The sequence below is a fragment of the Aristolochia californica genome, unplaced genomic scaffold (genome assembly GCF_029961685.1).
Source record: "Aristolochia californica isolate CCGP_79_NKW_82.1479 unplaced genomic scaffold, dmAriCali1.0.hap1 SCAF_16, whole genome shotgun sequence".
Classification (NCBI taxonomy): Eukaryota; Viridiplantae; Streptophyta; class Magnoliopsida; order Piperales; family Aristolochiaceae; genus Aristolochia; species Aristolochia californica.
The window spans coordinates 5,720,952-5,733,765 of record NW_027181837.1 but is presented as its reverse complement, the minus strand read 5'-3'; the positions used below and the strand labels follow the sequence as shown (position 1 = coordinate 5,733,765).

Below are 12,814 nucleotides of genomic sequence, written 5' to 3'. Positions count from 1 at the left end.
GCTACTAGTGGCTTCCTCTCCGCCTGTCCAGCTGTCGAGTCAACTTGGTTCTGAGTACTCTGACTCGGTTTGACACGGTTTACGATTCGTCTGTTACGTGGCGCACAACCCGTTGCTGAGGCGTTTGATAGGCTTTCTTCACCTTTAAAACTTAAAAAACTAAAAATATAGGGGCCGTGACCTCTCTTACATTTAGACCTTTAAAAGCTAATTCTAGTAGCCGTAACGGTTTGATTCGATTCATGTCATTTCTGGTAACTGTAAGGAGAAGTCTCGAGCTAGATCGACCCAACCTACCCAGATCTTCAGTACGGCGAAAAATCTGCTTAGTGCTGAAAATCTCAGATTCGGTGGAGGATTGAGGATTAATCAGTCAACTTTTTTCCAAAAGCCAATTTCACTAATCTCATTTTCATCCCAGCCTCAAATGGGGGTTATAGTTATTCGTCATAGCTTTCGCTCAGTTGTTACCTGCAACGTCAATTTATTATTGCTGTTTCTGTCTCTCTTCCGTTCTCCCGCGCTCTGGACCATGTGCAAATAAATATTGCTGAAGCACGGGGGTCGGGCTCGCTGACTTTATTCAATTTTTGAGCTGTCGAGATCGAGAGTTTCGTGTTCTCTGAAGTTTATTCATCGTCGGTTCATAGTAAGTGGCCAGCTCTTTTTAGTTTTGGTTTTTCTATAGTTGTTGTATGTGTTTAACTCCTGGTCCATCTTTTTAGTTTCTAATATATCTGATCTTCTTTCTGAGATTTCAGCTGCCTCATTTGTACTACTAATTGGTTGGTTATCTCTACTGGAAAAGGTTGTGATGCTTTAATGGTATAAGTTGACAATCGAGTTGTCTGTTGAGTTTGAAGTAGTTAGTGATTCAGTATAGTTAATAGAAGCTTTTTTCGAACTTTTTGGGGTTATATTGATTCTACTCCGCAAAAGTTTGTGGTCTCTATGATGTGGAGAAGTAGGCCAATTTTGTTATAGTTACCCGTTGGAATTTTCGTTTTCCCATCCCTGGTCTGTGTCATGATTATTCTATGGCACTCTCTGATACTATTGTCTTGACAAGCCATTGTCAACATATATGAGCCGTTGCTATTGTTCCATTTCTGGTATTAGTTGTTTTCTGTATGACTTGTCCAAATTTGAGGAGAAATGGTTGTTTGGGGCATTTGTCGAATTGAATTATTTTAATAATATTTTTGTTGCATCTTAAGTTCTTCATTATTTTCTTCGTATCTTTTATCATGTGGTCTTGAGAATTTAATAAACCGATTGTTTTATAAGGTCAAAGACATTTTCTCTTTGTATTTGCTTTTTCTTTTGTTTGTCTTTCCTCAATTTTTTTCTTTTTCCTTTTTTGCTTTTAATCAACTTAAGAATTGGGTTTGGAAGGGACCTAAATGGACACAGCCAAACCTTGCTTGGTCAAGTTTGAACGACTGTTTTATCCATTTTAGTCAAGTACTTATTTTTTTTATTTTGGGCTTTCTTTGATTCAATATTATCAACTGAAAATCAAACTCAAAACTCGGATTGATTAAATCTTGAGTTAAGCTCGATAAGCTTGTTAATCAAATTAAGAATTGGTGTTGTAAGGACCTTAAATGAACCCCAAAAAAACTCTCTTGGTCAAATTGAACTTCTGTTATATCCGTTTTAACCAAGTTTTCAAGCTTAGTTTGGTGTTCTTTGAATGCATATTTTTAAGTAGAAATGAAACTTAACCGTAGCTTGATTAAGTCTTGAGTTTACTTTAATTCGTTAAGCATGAATTTGTTTTGATTGAACATTTGTGGAGGGATCAATTACATCATCTAGCTACAAAATGCTGGAGTTCTCAAAGGTTCTTTGATAAAAAAAAGTGCTTGTGGGTACTTTGGAATAGAAGTGCATTCTTGACAATGGTTGGTGATGGATGGAGATGGAGTTGATGATCCTCAAAATACCTTTGGGGTAAACTAGCTTGAAAATGTTTAATTTTTTTACTTATGAGTGTGGATGTATAGTTTGCTTTCTTTGTTCCCCTCTTTGGAACATGAACAAAGTTCATTAACCTTTAAAAACACAAAATGAATGTATGGCTGCTAACTTGGAAAGGAGTTAGATTTTTCCAATTCTTGTTTAAAAAAAAAAAGTTTTAGAAATGCTGGTTGGTAGAGCCATGTTAACCAGCAGGTCAAACTATGCCTAGTACTGGTACTTGATAGTAGCTCTTGATAATTTAGCATTGAGATTGGTGTTTGCTATTGATAAATATGCAGTATTAAGAGAAAATAAGAGAAAAGAGAGGAGAAATTGAAGAGAGAAGAGAGAATAGAGAAAGGAGCAGGGTGGAGGCTGCATTGATCAGTCTCAGGAATCGAGACTGATCCGCTTAAATATATCACTTAAGTGATTTAAGTTGAAACGACAGAAATGGCCCCGATTACAATAATCCCTACTAATTCTCTCTATACATATCAGATTTGAATGAAATTTGGAATGCAAGTTTATGAAATGTAAACTATTAGGCTAGAGGAATATGACACCTATATGACAGTGTCAAATGACCAAAATACCCCTGCACCTGTATTTCAATACACCCCCTTAAGCTGAAGTGTAGATATAAAAAAGTCTCAGCTTGTTTTAGAATCCAAATTGTTCTCGCTTTCCAAGAGGTTTAGTGAACACATCTCTGAGTTGCTTTGAAGGCTTCGCATACGGAGTGACCACTTTCCCTTCATAACAACATGTTAGATAAAATGACCATCTATCTCAATGTGTTTCATTTTTCATGAAACATTGAGTTATTCACTATGAATATGACAATCTGATTGTCACATTTCATAACACAGGCTCTGGAATAGAGAAACCAAATTCAACGAGGATGATTCTAACCCACGTATGTTCTCTGACTGTGTGAGTCATTGCCCTGCATTCGGCCTCGACACTAGATCTTGCCACTACAGTTTGTTTCTTGCTTTTCCAACTAACTAGTTTACCTCCAAGAAAACTACTATAACCAGTAGTAGATCTCCTATCTATTTTTCTACTAGCATAATTTGCAACAGAGTATCCCAATACATCAACCTTTTTCATTTTGAGTATACATTAAGCCTTTTTCCAAGAGCATCTTTCAATTACTTTAAAATTCTTTGAGCAACTTCTAAATGTACCATTCTCGTATTCTCCATAAACTGACTCAAAACTCTCACTGCAAAAGATATATCGATCCTAGTTACTATAGCGTAGATCAATTCTCCTACTAGGCGTCTGTATTGTGTGTTATCCTTGAGTATGGGACTATGAGAATCATGAATATCAGCATTCACTTCCATGGGAGACCCCATTGGCCTAGCACCCAATGTTTCGTACTCACTCAACATGTCTACAATACATTTCCTCTGAGACAAAACGACTCCTTTCTTACTCCGAGCCACTTCTATGCCAAAGAAATACTTTAACTGTCCCTGATCTTTTGTTTGAAAGTGTGTGGCTAAGTGCTTTTTCACTTCCTCAATTCCTTTGGGGACACTTCTAGATAAGATAATGTCATCAACGTACACAACTAAACGGATAATGCTTGCCTTCCTATAAAAGCCAAATTGCATCGCCACACCACTAAAATTTTCAAATCACGCTTTAGGACTTTGTTTAAGCCCATAAATGCATTTCTTAAATCTGCATATTTTAGTTGTCTTTCCCTGACCAACAAACCCCAGAGGTTGTTCCATGTAGACCTCTTCCTTCAAGTCACCACATAGAAATGCATTCTTCAAATTTAATAGAATTAATGACCACCCGTGATTGACTGCCAATGAGATCAAAATACAAACAACAGTATGGCGAACAACATGAGAAAATGTTTCAAACACATTCACCCCATATATCTGCATATAACCCTTGGCTACTAGTCTGGTCTTGTTAGGAATTAAACGTCCTAATTCCAAATTAACGAGAACAATAATAATAATCGCGGAAGAAAGGAAAAGCAAGCATGAAAACAAACAATAAGATTTATGCAGGTTCGCCTCAAGGTGAGACTATGTCCTGTCGTCCGCCACTGCAGTAATCCACTATGAAGATGAAATAATTTACAAGAGAATTTGCACACTTACAAGTGTTTCTCTCTAACCTCTCAGGCTACAACTCGAGATGCTCCTTAGATTAAGATGATAGAACCCTAATAGCGGCGCCCTTCAATTATAAAGAGAAAATTAGGGCAACCGTGATACAAGAGTAAAATTCCCAAACTACCCTTAATGAAACAACAGTCAATATATCGTGGATCAAACGGGGGCTCCGCCCTCCTTCCAGCCCCCACGACAACCTTATCACGAAGGTCGATCCGCGACCAACTCAGTGTAAGGCGTTAATTAGGTTCCACAACTTAACAGGTCTTATACCTCTCAATAGTCCCATTTGCCTTGTATTTAATGGTGTAGACCTAGGGGCACCCCTCAACAGCTGCTCCCAGAAGGTATGTCACAAAGACTCCATGTGGCTCTTATTACCAAAACATCCATTTCCTTATCCATAGCATGTTTCCACTCAGGAAAAGTTATAGCATCTTAGACTAAACGAGGAATAGAAGACACAAACAAGGATATTGTGAAGGACTTGTGTGAAGGGGACAAGAAATCAAAACACACCAAGTGAGATATAGGATGGAGGTACAAGACCATTTACCTTTCTGAAGACTAATAGGAAGTTCCAAATTTAATGAAGTCAGACTTGTAGGCAAAGAGAAATATGGCTCATCTTGAGAGGCAAACTCATGTGTCGGAATGTCAGAAGGCACTGGTGGGGATAATAGACGATGAAACAGTCGACTATATACCTGAATTGGTGGAGTGGTACCTTTAAATGATGCATCCACAACAGCAATAAGAATGGGTTTATCCACACAAGGTTCATATGAAAACTAGGACTTTGTAGAAGATGCAAAGTATGGAATATCCTAAAAAATGTAACATTAGAAGAAACATATGCCTTTCTTTTAATTGGATCATAGAATTTGTACCCTTGATGCAGTGAATAACCCAAGAACACACTTAACAGCTCAAGGAGACAACTTATCAGTAGAAGCACTGAATAAATGGATAAAACATGTAGACCCAAAGACCTGAGGAGTGACATCAAATAACTTACACTTGGGTTTTAAGATATGCATAGGAACTCGACCTTGTAAAACAAATAAAGACATGTGGTTAATCAAATAACATGTCGTTAATACTGCGTCTCCCTAAAACAACTTAGGAACATTTATATGAAAAAATAATGTACAGGTCACCTCAAGTATATGTCAATTTTTATGCTTACGACCACGTTTTACTAGGGAGAATAAACATACAAAGTTTGATAAGTAATTCCAGGTAAAGCACAAAAAGAAGCAAACTGTTGATTAAGAAATTCAAGCCCATTATCATTATTAACATGTGCTCCCAACTGATCTATAATTTGATTAAAGAAATTCACATATACATCAAAGACTTCTGATTTTTCTCAAAGTAAGAAACAATCATGTAACCCGACTAAAGTCATATATGAAAGACACAAAGTAGTTAAAAACAAATGGACTGAACTGGAAAACTAGGATTATGGTATTTTTTCAGTTGACATGACTCACAATCCAATGAAACATCAGTAGGCAAGAATGGAAAGGATTGATGGAGTTTTGCTGCTGATGGATGCCCCAACTGCAAGTGCCACAAGAGTGGAGTACTATAGTCAGTGTAGTAGAAACGTCATCCAACAAATAAAGGCTGCCTTTCTCATGTCCTGAACCAATCGTCTTCTTTGTCTGCAAGTTCTGAAACACACATATAGGAGACAACGTTACTGAATTATTGAGAGATTTAGTTATGAGACTAACTGAAACTAAATTAATAGGAAGATTAGGGACAGATAGAACTGAATTCAATGACATGTCTGAAGTGGGTTGTACAGTACCCTCCCCCTGAATCAAGGAGGTAGGGTCACCTACCAAAATAACTTGACGATAGAATTGGGAAGGACTAATGGACTGAAATAAAGGACTCCATACGTAAATTATGAGTAGAGGCTCTTGAATCGATGATCCAAGAGGTAGACTGAGATACACGTATTACTGGCATACTTGTGCTAGTAATTGTGGCACTTGCTAAAGGTAGAGGTGTTTGGCTCAATAGTAGTAGAGGCAATATTAGTATCAGTGGTCAACTAATCCAGTCTCTAAAGTAACTAATGAATTTCTTCCCGAGGACCCTGGTAGGAAAACAAGTCAGAACCTATCATAGGAGTGTTAGCCCAAGTTGGTTTTCCAAATTTCTCCCAATATTTATGAGCCAAATAATGGGTCCTTCCCCAGGGGATACATTTCCTATCCACTCTGTCACTTTGACCATGTCGACGAATAGAGGAATCTCTCACACGACCTCTACTATAATTCCCATGACCTCACTTCTCGACTTTTTATAAGGTGGTTGAAGGTTGAGAGTCGTTGCATTAGGAAGTTGTGCATTTTTCTCACTCTTGCCAGCCAATACATCTTCTGTGCATATTACTCGGTTAAATGCCTGTTCCAGTGTAGTTACGTCATCATTGGCTAGTAATTGGACCCTTATGGCATCATATTATGATCCCAGACCATCAAGAAAGTGAGCAACTTGAATCTGATTCTTCTCCTTGTGAGTGTCTTCAGCATTAGTAGAGAAAGGATGAAAGGTTCTTATTTTTTGCAAAACACCCATCATCTCAATGAAGTAGTTAGCCACTGACCGGTCACCCCTCATCATACTGAAATACCGGCATAATGTTCATATATACGAGATAAATTACTCTCCTTGGATAAAATGGAAGACAAGGTATTCCACATTTCTTTGGTTGTTCCATAGCTCAAAATCCAATCACTAAACCTAAATTCCATGCTATTAATCAACCAAGTCATGACTTGGTTATCTTTTGCCTCCCAATTTTCAGTGATAGGGGTAGGAGTATCATCCCTGATGTACTTTGTTTTCTGTTTAGCTTTTAGAGACATAAGAATTAACGAGATTAGTTCACATAGTTTGATCCATTTAACTTAATGGAAGTTATCTGTATGGAACTTGAATCCTTACTGTCAGATCCCTCAAACTGTCTTAGGGCAGCACTTTGTCTAATGGAATCGGCCATCTAAACTTAGCAATATGCCTTAAATGATCTCTATAAGATGCCCCAAATAAGTTTCTAACTCAACATAACAACTCTTTCAATTTCCCAAAATTAGGTCATATGGACCCGGCACGTCAAATTAGTGCTGACCAACTTCAAACTTTGCATCAATGCACAAGTTTATAGTCAATTGAGTCAACAAATATCACAACACAACATGACACCACAGGCTAAATGATTACACAGGCAGAACTATAATGACGCATGCCTTGTAATGGCTGCGCAGAGATTAGAGAAGCCAGAGGGCTTCAGCGAGAGTCCTCTACGGGTAGTTGGCATTGTAGCTGCTCAATCAGCAGCAGTAGCCATCAACCAGATGGTTATTGCAGTAAAAAAGAATAAAAAAATAAACTTTTACCCTACCAGTAGCAAAATCAAGATTCCTTCCTCTAGGTTGAGAAATCTGTGAATAGAACTTAGCCTTGAAGAAAATACCCCCAAGAATGGACGTTACTACTCTGATACCATCATAAATATGCAGTATTAAGAGAAAATAAGAGAGAAGAGAGAATAGAGAAAGTAGCAGGGTGGAGGCTGCATTGATCATCTTGGGAATCGACACTGATTTTCTTAAATATATCACTTCAGTAATTTAAGTTGAAAGGACAGAAATGGCCCCTATTACAATAATCCCTATAACTCTCTCTATACATATCAGATTTGAATGAAATTTGGAATACAAGTTTATGAAATGTAAGTTATCATGCTGGAGGAATATGACACCTATATGACAGTGTCAAATGACCAAAATACCCCTGTGTCTGTATTACAACAGTTATGAGCTAATTTAGTTCCTTGCTTTTAATTAATTATATACACGTTGGTTTGGATTCAGTGGATATGTTTAATGATACTAGTTGAATAATGTAACTTTCATGGATATTTTTAGTTATTTTATTTATGAGTAAATGTAGCTACCCTCTCACTTAGGTACCCCTTAGTAGAGTGTTTAAGTTAGTTATATTTCTGCTTTTATGTATTAGGGAGTTATAAAGGATGAGGATTGATTTCAGACACTAATCATGCCTGGTAGTTTCACGTTAAGAAAACCAGAACTAGTGTAAGACTTCTACTTCTCTTCTCGCTCTCTCTCTCTCAGTTTCGTCTTTCTTTCTCTAGATTTCAACTTCTACAGTACTAATTCCAATTTCACTTTCAATACAGTCAGTTTGATACTTTTGCTTATGTTTTGAATTGATCTGTGAAATTTCTGCAGTTTTTCAGATTTTCTGGAATATTCTATTTATATAGGGAACTGGATAGAGGTTCTCTACAAAGCTACTGGCAAGACCATCTGAGACAGCTCGGCTACTAAGTTGCCATAAGCTTATCCTAGTATGGTTCTGGAAGACATGGGGACCCATTAGACGATCATCTAAAAAACTTTAGACTTACTCTAGGTTTGAGAAACCATCCATGGGAAGAGAAATGGTTCTGCAATCTGATCAAATTCTTCTTGAAGATAGGCCTGGGGTTCTTGTGATAGGATCCTGCAATGTTGGCAAGCGAACCCTCCTCTCCAGTAATTACTCTGACTTCGAATCTCTTATTGAGTTTAAAATTGTTTCTCATTGCTATTAAGTTCATATTGTCATTTCGTAGTTTTGATTGATTGGATCATGTCTTGGTGCATTTTACATTGATCTCAAAAAAATGAATTTTGAGGTTAATCTCAAGAGAGACGCACAAAGAGGGACCCTGACTTGAGATTCAATACATTTTGCCTCAATTCTTTCATTTTTATCTAATTGTCTTTTCTCAAGTTCTTCTTTGCCCACAACCGCTGCACTATTTTTCACATCCTGCTGACTGTTTCTTCTTTAACTACAGGGCTGCTTGCAGTAGATTTCTCTGATGCATCTGTTTCCTCATCAGAAGTTTTGGGCCATGGGTAAGTTGAAATTGTTACCTATATCTATTAATCAAGTTTATTATGTCTGTTGTATTGGAGGAACAAGTAAGTATGTCATCATTGCGATGCTTGCAGGTGGACTATTGATACAAAATATTATACAGCTGATCTTTCCATTTGGACGATGCATCTTGATGAGGGGTTTTCTCTGGAGTCATTGCCAATTATGGAGAGATTGGCTGCCCTCGTGATGGTTTTTGATATGAGTGATGTATGTACCTAATGTCTCATATCAATCTTGAAATGGAAATAATGAAAACCAAATATCTTATGTTTTGCAATTATGTGCAGCTATCATCTTTTACTGCTATCCAAGATTGGGTTTCTCGTACTGATATTGGGAGGTTTGAAATACTGTTATGCATTGGGAACAAAGCAGATCTTTTGCTTGGTCATTTTGCACATGTAGCGTACAGAAGAAAATTACAAAGGCATGGGGAGTCCTCCAGCGATCCTCATCCAGAATACTTAGACTACGGAATACTTGAGTCTGAAGGAAGTAGCTTGTTGGGAGATGAAGAACCTTCGTGGGATTTTAGGAGATCTTGTTTGGAATGGTGTAGTCGGAACAACATTGAATTTGTAGAGGCTTGTGCTTCTAATCCTGATTTTGACAAATGTGAGGCTCTGTCAGACTTGGAATACTACAGCTATTAAAGTTGTATTAGTTTCATTTCGTTTACTTCAGGGTGTTCCCATAATTACCATGAGTCACGTTTCACATGATATACTTTTCATCATTCACCAACATAATTCGGATATAAGCTGTTTCATTATATGTTTGAATTTAAAATTTTGATAAAATTTTCCATCAGATTTATACTGGATAGTGAACTGAATGATGTGCTATACAGGTTTGTCTGTTGATGGTGATTCACAAGGAGTAGATCGGCTATATGGTGCTCTCTCAGCTCACATGTGGCCTGGCATGGTCCTAAAATATGGAAATTCTGTACCTCATTCTGCATCTATTAAGAAAGAAGGTAGAAATCACTTTATTCTGCTATAATACTGTGTTGTATTATGGACTTGCTCCGTAATTGATAAACTATTATAGAGTTCATAATTGATAATTAATGTGGACTTGCTCCATAATTGATAAGTATTATGGACTAGCTCCATAATTGATAAACTATTTATTTATGCTCCAATGTGTTTTTTTTTTGGCAGACATTACCTCAGATGAAGAATCTGACTTCGAAATCGAGTATGAAATTCTATCCAGGGGATCTGCTGAACCATGGGATGATTTGCATGATCTTCCGTCAACAACAGAGACAGGTGGAGGAGCAAATGGAATTGCACTGATTCCAGACCCATATGAGAAACATGAGACCGATGATGCAGACAGAGCTGAAACCTCAACCTCTAGGGTTGATCTTAAAGCTGAAGCTCTGACCTCAGCCACCTTAGTCCCCATGCCCACAGACCATGGACCTGGAATCCTAAATCATAAACATGAAAAAGAAGATGGGGGTCAAGAACTACCCTCTGAAGTTCTGGAAGGGAATGATTCTGGAACTACATCGTTAGTTCCTGGCACAAGTCGTGAGACTGGTGGAACAACTGCTCAAGCCTGTAAGCCTGAAATCCTAGTGCAGGAAGATACTGAAACTAAAGAATCAATTGTCATCAAACAGGATGAGGATACTCATGTTGGCATGGAGGACTTGGAACAGTTGATGGGCGAGATTAGTCATATGCGTGAGAACTTGAGGTTGATGCCTGATTTCCATCGGAAGGAAATGGCTGCAAAGCTGGCCATGAAGATGGCGACCATGTTTGTAGACAGCAGCGATGAAGATGGTTTCGACTGATCAAAACCCCTGAATTGGACAACAGGAGCAAAAATCAGCCAACCTTACTCGATAGGCAACTGTAGTCATGGTATAATCTGTGGCTACTATCGACCTTCACTGGATGTTGTTAGTAGATTAATTTTTTTGTCCTATGAAACTTACACTAACATTTTGCTCCCTCCGCGGGCAACTCGTTGTTAAACTGGCTCCTCTCTTGTGCTATTTTCACTTGTTCTTGTATTGTTATTATTACAGGGTCTATCTTTATGTGAAAATATTAATGTGGATTTACCCTAACAGTTAAAAAGTATATATGGAAGAGTCTTACATGACTCTCACAGAGCCAAAATTAATATAGTGGAACCTAAAAAGAGTTTCACAGAAGAGTCTTAATTAAAAAGTGTTTTAATTATGTTAGTTTTCTATTTATATTTAGTTGTTTAATTGTTTTAAGACTCATATTTAGTGTTTAACTTTAAGTGTGACGGGATAATGGTAGTTTAATTATAATTGGATTATATTTGTATTTTCTATTATAAATAGAAATTCATTGTACTCAAATTACATAAAATTAGTAAAGTTTTTTTCCTTCTTAGAAATTCAACATAACATCAAAACAGGTTTTGTGAATTTACTCGATCAATCCACATGGATGATATGATCATTTTCTGATCTATCATGTTTAATAGTTTGGATTCGTATTTTATCTTCTTTTTTCATGTCTTAGTATTTGTTGTTTTTTGGCGTTTGAACTTTCATTCTAAATATTTTATATTGTAAATCATTTATTGATAGAAAGATCTCTGAGTTTACTTTTCAAAGCAAAAAGAAGTTTGGCGATCCGAGTTTTTTACAAAGAGATCAATATTTTGAGCAACAAAAGTTAGATTGCAAGAGAAGTTTGAGTAATAGCAAAAAACTTTAAATTTTAAGCCATTTTATACCATAAAAAAGACTTTATATGCATAATTACATATCAAAAGAAATATTTGTAAATCTATTTTCTTACTTATCCAACTAATTCTCATTCTGAGTTTCGTAGAGGAAGATACCAATATCAGAAAAGTCAATGGCTAAAGATGAAAGAGTACTTACTTTGGCCAGATCAAAGAGTGAAATCTATCAAATTCTCTCTTAAAATAAGTATATTTTATGAAGAAAAGGTATTCTTGGATGAAAGGCATTGAAGACTAGTTTTAGAAGGAAAAATTTCAGGTCAATCTAATCTATATTTAAGGAGATATTCACATTGGAGTCGGTAAGGGTCAAACTATAGAATGACGAAAATCAAGAGGTTGTAAAAGTTTTTTTATGTCAAATTAGGTATCAATTTAAATGTCTAGTTTCTTGAGTAACAAACCGTTTGTGATTCTGAGTTATATCAGAAGTACCAAAGGTCAATTATGCTAAAAATCTCTCATTTGTACCTATTTTCTCACCTATATCTCTCAATCCATTGACATGAATTGAGTTTTTTTTTTCTCTTAAAATCCAAGTTTTTAGCCAAACTTTTTTTCTAATTAGAGAATTTTTGTCAAACTTCATCACTCATGATGTACTCATCCAAGGTATGCAATATCTAGCTTCGACGTTGCTTTCAAGTTTTGCGTTTTTATTACTTGTTGTGTATCTTTCCTATAGTTAACTCTGAAAAATTGTGGTCACCCCAAAAAAGTTATACTTGGTCAAATTTATTAAATTATATCATTATGGCCTCCCTAGTTTTAAAAAAAATAAAAAGTTACTTTGGAAATATGAGTGTTGTTTAGTCGCTTCCTCTAGTATTTCTTCAGTTTATCATTTTATTTGTATCACTTCAGTACAATGCCTTGACCCACTACCTAAAAAATATAGGAGTATGATCAACATCCAATTTGAGTGAGTATTTTATTTTTCACCCAAGAGGTTTGTGTTTGAGCTACCCTTA

General features: G+C 36.5%; 1 protein-coding gene across 2 annotated transcripts; it reads left to right on the top strand.

Annotated features, from left to right (window-relative positions):
* Nucleotides 1–205: 205 nt before the first annotated feature.
* On the top strand, nt 206–11,109 carry LOC137953519 (uncharacterized). Of its 2 annotated transcripts, XM_068800944.1 has the most exons (8): nt 206–649; nt 8,160–8,236; nt 8,393–8,698; nt 9,007–9,067; nt 9,164–9,299; nt 9,380–9,707; nt 9,943–10,071; nt 10,259–11,109. In XM_068800944.1, the coding sequence occupies exons 3-8, from the start codon at nt 8,593–8,595 to the stop codon at nt 10,903–10,905; spliced, it is 1,407 nt and encodes a 468-aa protein (XP_068657045.1). In that variant the 5' UTR covers nt 206–649; nt 8,160–8,236; nt 8,393–8,592; the 3' UTR covers nt 10,906–11,109. The 2 variants fall into 2 exon arrangements, with proteins under 2 accessions (XP_068657045.1, XP_068657046.1); XM_068800945.1 differs by lacking the exon at nt 8,160–8,236.
* Nucleotides 11,110–12,814: the final 1,705 nt, after the last annotated feature.